Genomic DNA, 8,408 nt, shown 5'->3' with positions numbered 1-8,408 from the left:
CACAGTGAGAACCTTGGGCACATGTCGATGTATGGTAGCTATTTAAGAGAAGGAAGACAAAAGTTTCAAGGAAAGCTAAATGTATTCACTAACCATGGTGCTTTATAGAACGATGATGTGAAGCCTGTTGATTAGATAGATAGATAGATAGATAGATACTTTATTAATCCCAAGGGGAAATTCACATACTCCAGCAGCAGCATACTGACACAAAAAACAATATTAAAGAGTGATAATAATGCAGGTAAAAACAGACAATAACTTTGTATGATGTTAATGTTTACCCCCCCCGGGTGGAATTGAAGAGTCGCATAGTGTGGGGGAGGAACGATCTCCTCAGTCTGTCAGTGGAGCAGGAAAGTGACAGCAGTCTGTCGCTGAAGCTACTCTTCTGTCTGGAGATGACACCGTTTAGTGGATGCAGTGGATTCTCCATAATTGATAGGAGCCTGCTGAGCGCCCATCGCTCTGCCACAGATGTCAAACTGTCCAGCTCCATGCCAACAATAGAGCCTGCCTTCCTCACCAGTTTGTCCAGTCGTGAGGCATCCTCCTTCTTAATGCTGCCTCCCCAGCACACCACCGCGTAGAAGAGGGCGCTCGCCACAACCGTCTGATAGAACATCTGCAGCATCTTATTGCAGATGTTGAAGGACGCCAGCCTTCTAAGGAAGTATAACTGGCTCTGTCCTTTCTTGCACAGAGCATCAGTATTGGCAGTCCAGTCTAATTTATCATCCAGCTGCACTCCCAGATATTTATAGGTCTGCACCATCTGCACACAGTCACCTCTGATGATCACGGGGTCCATGAGGGGTCTGGGCCTCCTAAAATCCACCACCAGCTCTTTGGTTTTGCTGGTGTTCAGGTGTAGGTGGTTTGAGTCGCACCATTTAACAAAGTCCTTGATTAGGTTCCTGTTCTCCTCCTCCATCCCATTCCTGATGCAGCCCACGATAGCAGTGTCGTCAGCGAACTTTTGCATGTGGCAGGACTCCGAGTTGTATTGGAAGTCCGATGTACAGTGGTGTGAAAAACTATTTGCCCCCTTCCTGATTTCTTATTCTTTTGCATGTTTGTCACACAAAATGTTTCTGATCATCAAACACATTTAGTCAAATATAACACAAGTAAACACAAAATGCAGTTTGTAAATGGTGGTTTTTATTAATTAGGGAGAAAAAAAAATCCAAACCTACATGGCCCTGTGTGAAAAAGTAATTGCCCCCTGAACCTAATAACTGGTTGGGCCACCCTTGGCAGCAATAACTGCAATCAAGCGTTTGTGATAACTTGCAATGAGTCTATTACAGCGCTCTGGAGGAATTTTGGCCCACTCATCTTTGCAAAATTGTTGTAATTCAGCTTTATTTGAGGGTTTTCTAGCATGAACCGCCTTTTTAAGGTCATGCCATAGCATCTCAATTGGATTCAGGTCAGGACTTTGACTAGGCCACTCCAAAGTCTTCATTTTGTTTTTCTTCAGCCATTCAGAGGTGGATTTGCTGGTGTGTTTTGGGTCATTGTCCTGTTGCAGCACCCAAGATCACTTCAGCTTGAGTTGACGGAACAGATGGCCGGACATTCTCCTTCAGGATTTTTTGGTAGACAGTAGAATTCATGGTTCCATCTATCACAGCAAGCCTTCCAGGTCCTGAAGCAGCAAAACAACCCCAGACCATCACACTACCACCACCATATTTTACTGTTGGTATGATGTTCTTTTTCTGAAATGCTGTGTTCCTTTTACGCCAGATGTAACGGGACATTTGCCTTTCAAAAAGTTCAACTTTTGACTCATCAGTCCACAAGGTGTTTTCCCAAAAGTCTTGGCAATCATTGAGATGTTTCTTAACAAAATTGAGACGAGCCCTAATGTTCTTTTTGCTTAACAGTGGTTTGCGTCTTGGAAATCTGCCATGCAGGCTGTTTTTGCCCAGTCTCTTTCTTATGGTGGAGTCGTGAACACTGACCTTAATTGAGGCAAGTGAGGCCTGCAGTTCTTTAGACGTTGTCCTGGGGTCTTTTGTGACCTCTCGGATGAGTCGTCTCTGCGCTCTTGGGGTAATTTTGGTCAGCTGGCCACTCCTGGGAAGGTTCACCACTGTTCCATGTTTTTGCCATTTGTGGATAATGGCTCTCACTGTGGTTCGCTGGAGTCCCAAAGCTTTAGAAATGGCTTTATAACCTTTACCAGACTGATAGATCTCAATTACTTCTGTTCTCATTTGTTCCTGAATTTCTTTGGATCTTGGCATGATGTCTAGCTTTTGAGGTGCTTTTGGTCTACTTCTCTGTGTCAGGCAGCTCCTATTTAAGTGATTTCTTGATTGAAACAGGTGTGGCAGTAATCAGGCCTGGGGGTGGCTACGGAAATTGAACTCAGGTGTGATACACCACAGTTAGGTTATTTTTTAACAAGGGGGCAATTACTTTTTCACACAGGGCCATGTAGGTTTGGATTTTTTCTCTCCCTAAATAATAAACACCATCATTTAACAACTGCATTTTGTGTTTACTTGTGTTATATTTGACTAATGGTTAAATGTGTTTGATGATCAGAAACATTTTGTGTGACAAACATGCAAAAGAATAAGAAATCAGGAAGGGGGCAAATAGTTTTTCACACCACTGTATATAGGCTGAACAGGACCGGAGAAAGTACAGTCCCCTGCGGCACTCCTGTGTTGCTGACCACAATGTCAGACGTACAGTTCCCAAGACGCACATACTGAGGTCTGTTTGTAAGATAGTCCACGATCCATGCCACCAGGTATGAATCTACTCCCATCTCTGTCAGCTTGTCCCTAAGGAGCAGAGGTTGGATTGTGTTGAAGGCGCTAGTGCAGTCCAGAAACATAATTCGTACAGCACCACTGCCTCTGTCCAAGTGGGAGAGGGATCGGTGTAGCATATAGATGATGGTATCCTCCGCTCCCACCTTCTGCTGATATGCGAACTGCAGAGGGTCGAGGGCGTGTTGAACCTGTGGCCTCAGGTGGTGAAGCAGCAGTCTCTCCATGGTCTTCATCACATGTGATGTCAGAGCAACAGGCCGGAAGTCATTCAGCTCACTAGGACGTGATACCTTTGGGACTGGGGTGATGCAAGATGTTTTCCAAAGCCTCGGGACTCTCCCCTGTTCCAGGCTCAGGTTGAAGATGCGCTGTAGAGGACCCCCCAGCTCCGATGCACAGACCTTCAGCAGTCGTGGCGATGCTCCATCTGGACCCGCTGCTTTGCTGGCACGAAGTCTCCTCAGCTCTCTGCTCACCTGCGCTGTTGTAATTATGGGTGGGGATGTCTCTCCTATGCTGGTATCAGCAGAAGGATGTGTGGAGGGTGCAGTACTCCAAGGTGAGAGTGAGAGTGGGTTAGGGTGGTCAAACCTGTTAAAGAAGTTGTTCATCTGGTTTGCTGTCTTCACGTCTCTCTCAATGGTGGCACCCCGCTTCGAGCTGCAGCCAGTGATGATCTTCATCCCATCCCACACTTCCTTCATGCTGTTATTCTGCAACTTCTGCTCCAGCTTTCTCCTGTACTACTGCTTCGCCGCCCTGAGCTGGACTCGGAGTTCCTTCTGCACGCGTTTTTAGCACATTCATGTAAGAATTTCACTGTACTCTATACATATGACAGTAACGAACCTATACATTTTTCAAAAGTTGCCAAGTAGTGTGGTACACAACAGTGTGGGGTGCTGATCTGTGTAGGACTAAATGGTTCTTGTCGCTGTTTTATTGCAGAACAGCTTTAGAAAAAATGAGCAAATATTATGTAAGTTGCCACTGTGATGTGGCTTATAAGGTTTAGTTTTCAAACACTGCAACTACTGCCTAAGATCACTGTTAAGATGATTTAATATACTTGTATCCCACGTAAAACACAATGATTTTAAAATTATTTAATATAGTACCTTGCAAAAGGTAACTTTTTAACTAAGAGTAAAATGATGAAGTAGTATGTCAGATTAATGTCAATTTAAACTATTTATTACATACAGTAGGTATAAGAAAGCACGGATATCCATTTGTGCATTAAATAAAATTTTTCTAAATATTTAAACTTAAACAACATGAGGTTGACTGGGATAAGTCAAGTCTGTTACAAATAGATGTTGGGTTATAATATAATGGCTTCAAATCCAAATTAGAAATCAATGTGTGTTTAAAACACCCTTTCTCATGTTGGTAAGTTTAAAATATGAAGAGAACAAGATAACCACCATTTACAAAAATAGAAGAACTGACCTACTGAACACTCAAACCTTTTGTTATTTTTTTTATTCAGTTTCTGTTTTTCCTGCTCAAGTACTTACAAGCCATTAAGTGTGTGTGTGTGTGTGTGTGTGTGTGCAATGCCAAGAAAATGGTTTGTACTGATTAAGCAGCCATTGGTGTGTTGCAAGGATAGGGGAGTGAATTTATTTTGTGTTCTCTCTTAACTGTGAAGAAAAATGAATTACAGTAAACCACTGCTATAAAAAAGGTTTTATTATAGACGCATTGTAAAGGCAATGTATCTAAGCAATTTAAACACTAATTACAAACAATGAAGTATGGGGAAAAAATGCTGCTATAAAATATTTTTGAGGACAGTTAATATCACACAATTGCAAGAATAGCTTTTTCCTTTTTCTTTCTTTTTCTTTTCTTTTCCTCAAACCGATCTGTGGCATCTGCAAAAAATGTCACATCTTCCTTGCTCTCAATCTCGCGTTGTAAAAACTGGAGGCCAGCTAAGTTGAAACCAAGCACATCCTGCAACAGAAGAAGGAAGCCTGGTTAAAATATCACATCATTTCAGAAAAGCTACGTGTGTGTTGAAAACTCCAGAATGGTCACACAGTAGCAGCTTTAAACTGATGTGCTTGTAGAGGGTTGTACTCCACTCCTCCTGTTACTGAATGAATGGCTTTACTTTTTACTTAGAACACATCTTTATAATCAGACATGTTCTATGGTAAAAAGTTCCATGATTCAACAACACTGCGCTGGGCTGGCGCCCTGCCCGGGGTTTGTTCCTGCCTTGCGCCTCGTGCTGGCTGGGATTGGCTCCAGCAGACCCCCGTGACCCTGTGTTACGATATAGCGGGCTGGACAATGACTGACTGACTGACTCAACAACAAAAACATGCTTAGAAGTACAAAAACTCAAAGACTTATAAAATGGGCTGAAAAAACATTAAACAAAATTCATTTCAGAGCAGGTGTTCTCCCCTCCATGACACAAGTCAGGACTCTGGCAGCAGTTTGATCCACAATGTGAATCCTGCTTCTAGTTTTTGGCTGTTTTGATGGCAGAGTCAGATATTGCACATGGAAAACTGAGTGCTCTCGTTAGAACATTTGTAATGATTATCTTACGAATTTTAATCTTATGAATTAATTTAATCTTATAAATGTTTCTTATGAGTTAAATCTATGAATCTTATGAATTTTAGAACATTTGTAATGATTACTCACCCTAATTTGGTTCACTTTGGAAATGGTGTTTTTTTCTGAGATTGTCAATCACATTCAGCATCATCTGATTGCTGGTAATTCGTCCAAAATGTATCCTGAATAACAGAATAAGTTTTAGGAATCGGTTTGAATGAGAACAAATAAATAAAAGAAAAAATAAATTACAATAATGAATTAGTTTCATCTATAGTATTGAAACAAACTAAATCCCAGCTTCTGGTGAATTCATAAATGCAGTCGTTTACTGCAGTGCTTGAGCTTATCTGATTTTAAAGAGTCTCCTGATGCGACAAGTCAAGGAACTGACAAAGCAACTAACGATAGGGGGGGGCATGGTAAAACAACAATATATGGTGGTTGGCCCAGGATAGATGGATCTTTATTTGCCCCCAAGGGAATATGAAAAATTTACAGAAGCTCAAGAAAAATATAAATAAAATAACAAATCACAACCATCCAAACACACACAAGAACGTCTGGCTTAGATAACAGGAGAGCTTCTGCTGTCAATACCAGGCTTGCAGTAAGATCTGCCTAGTTGGGCCACAGGTTTACATGGACATTTCGTTACAGTAGGCCCAGCTTGTGGTGTCCACAAATGGAACATGCTGATTGATAGCTGCCTATGATTTGAAATTAACTCTAAATTCAGAAAACCCTTTTCTTTTAGAGTCCTTAAATTTGGCATTTGCCAAATTTTGTGAACTCCTGGAGTAGTGGTGTCAGTATCAGCTTTAAAAACTCTGAGGTTTAAAGTCTTAAAACTGAATAGTTTCAAATTCACCCAAAACCTAATCAGCATTTAACACTTAAATGCATAAGAAACGGACCATTTACACTTGAGTTAGTGTCCACAAAATTTTTATCAACACACAGATGCACATTCTTATAAAAATGCACAGCACTTGCTCTAGGGAGATCAAAATGTGCTTTTCAGTTCAAATCTTAAGTCTTTTTTTTATTATTATATAAAAGCAAGACTGCCTTTATATGCTGAATATTATATTGAAGGGGGGGGTAAAAAAAAACCCCACCCTACTCTGCACCAGTATTTACTAATCATCAGGGTCCATCTCTCTGTTGCCAGGGAAGGTCGATTCAGTCTCGCAAAGAGGTTTGTTCTGCTCATCACTACGCCCTTCTTTCAAATCTTCACCCCCAGTTTGCTTTTAATCACAGCCTACAGGGCAACACAGTGAAATAAATTGGGTTCTCAAGACTTGCCCTTGAAATGCTTAACATCTTACTAAAGCTGGCTGTTGCAGGATCGCGGGTGGCTGCTGGCAGTTACTGCAGTGCATATCTGTGAACTGACATGGATCATTCTGTCCGTTCCATGACAAAACAATGCACTTAATATACCAAAATGATGAGGGTAGGATGTTTGTGCTTTTGTCCCCTTTTATCAGCTGGCAGCCCCTTATGTTCCGATTGAACCCTACAGGAAGGAAGAATGGAGCGAATTGATCCAAACTGTGTTATACTAAAACCAGCTAAGGCAACCATTACACAGTCACCTGAGATACCCTTGTGAAAACAATTTCAGGACCCCCATATTTCTCTTGCAGTTTCTAAATTTACTTTTTAAAATTCACATATTCTAAATGTCCAGTCCAACGCAGACTTTACATTCTTGCAGTATGCACAATATGCTCTCAATATGGCCTCCTAGTTCTTTTGTCTCTTTCACAGTATTCTTTCATCTTTCTCTGACATTCTTCACAGGTCCATCTGCACTAATACTCATTGACCTCTCTGCTGACCATTACACCTTCTTGAAATGTATGGACTAACTAAAGTTTGCTACTCCCAAATGTTGTCTTCTCCCTCTGACCACATACAGTCTCCTGGCCTTAATAATTAAGCCAAAGTTTGAAATTGCAAATGCAGACCATTAAGTAAACTTGTCAAATACATTTGTTCCTCATGCCTATCACCATCACACTATTTCACATTTGAAAAAAATGAAGGAACCCACCTTAACAAAAAGAAAAGGCACCGGCAGATCTGTTCAACATCCAGTCCACTCTGAATATACTCATTGAAAAGAGTGAGAAGGTCAGGGATGTAAGAAAAAGGAAGGACTAGGAGAGACTCTTCCAATTCACTGCAAAAAAAGTCAATGGCAAACAAGTACATTTCAATTATGTTACTGTACAGACTACTTTTACTTAAAATGAATTATAAATATTAATGCAAATGAAAACTGAAATGGGAAAGGACAGTTAAAAATTTCAAAACAATCATAAGACGGGATAAATAGCAAGGACATCACAAAGTTCTTCCCGAGCATCATAGTGGCATCGTGTGGAGATGAGCTAACCAGGCCTTCTTGAGGAAAACGTGCTGCTATTACACAATTCTTTGGCCACTCTCCAGCTTACCTTTACCCTCACTTGTGAACCAGACCCAGAAGTAGTGAAACTCCTCATCCCATATCTAAAAAGAACATGCCATTCTGTTCCAGATGAAGGCCAAATTCTCAGATTTGAGGTGCTAAATGATCTTCCTAACTGCATCCCACTCTGCAAAGAATCATCCAGCACACACCAGAAATCACAGTCTGACGAGGCCAAGAAAAACACATCATACATCAAGGATGTATCCCTTAGGTTCCCAAACTGGACACTCTTCGAACCTCTATTGCTCCTTCATATTTTGCGAATGAAAATGATGAACACTAAAATAGACAAGATGGACCCTTGACACCCCATACTCTTAAAGTACCTTTTACCAGATGCTACAGAGTGCAAAGTGAGACATTTCTTCCAAGTACACAAAGCAGACATAGACAAGATTCACAAACACCTATGACTCCTCAAACATCTCTGCACAATTTAACAGCCAGGACAAAATCAAGAATTCTCCTCCAGAATCTTCTGGTTTCAGTTCGTGTGTCACCTCATAGTCTTTCAAATGCTGACAAAGAGAAGCTGACTTATG

At 41.1% G+C, this 8,408-nt stretch overlaps 1 protein-coding gene across 1 annotated transcript in view; it reads right to left on the bottom strand.

Moving 5' to 3' along the window:
• Nucleotides 1-4,472: 4,472 nt before the first annotated feature.
• The window catches only part of wdr3 (WD repeat domain 3), an 80,874-nt gene continuing 76,938 nt past the window's right edge, over nucleotides 4,473-8,408 (bottom strand). Inside the window, 4 exon segments of the mRNA XM_028800751.2 lie at nucleotides 4,473-4,760; nucleotides 5,466-5,498; nucleotides 5,500-5,560; nucleotides 7,444-7,572. Of these exon segments, the coding sequence (XP_028656584.1) occupies nucleotides 4,605-4,760; nucleotides 5,466-5,498; nucleotides 5,500-5,560; nucleotides 7,444-7,572 (379 nt within the window). The 3' untranslated portion in view covers nucleotides 4,473-4,604.

Source organism: Erpetoichthys calabaricus, chromosome 4 (genome assembly GCF_900747795.2).
Source record: "Erpetoichthys calabaricus chromosome 4, fErpCal1.3, whole genome shotgun sequence".
Taxonomy (NCBI): domain Eukaryota; kingdom Metazoa; phylum Chordata; class Cladistia; order Polypteriformes; family Polypteridae; genus Erpetoichthys; species Erpetoichthys calabaricus.
This window is presented reverse-complemented; position numbering and strand designations above follow the sequence as displayed.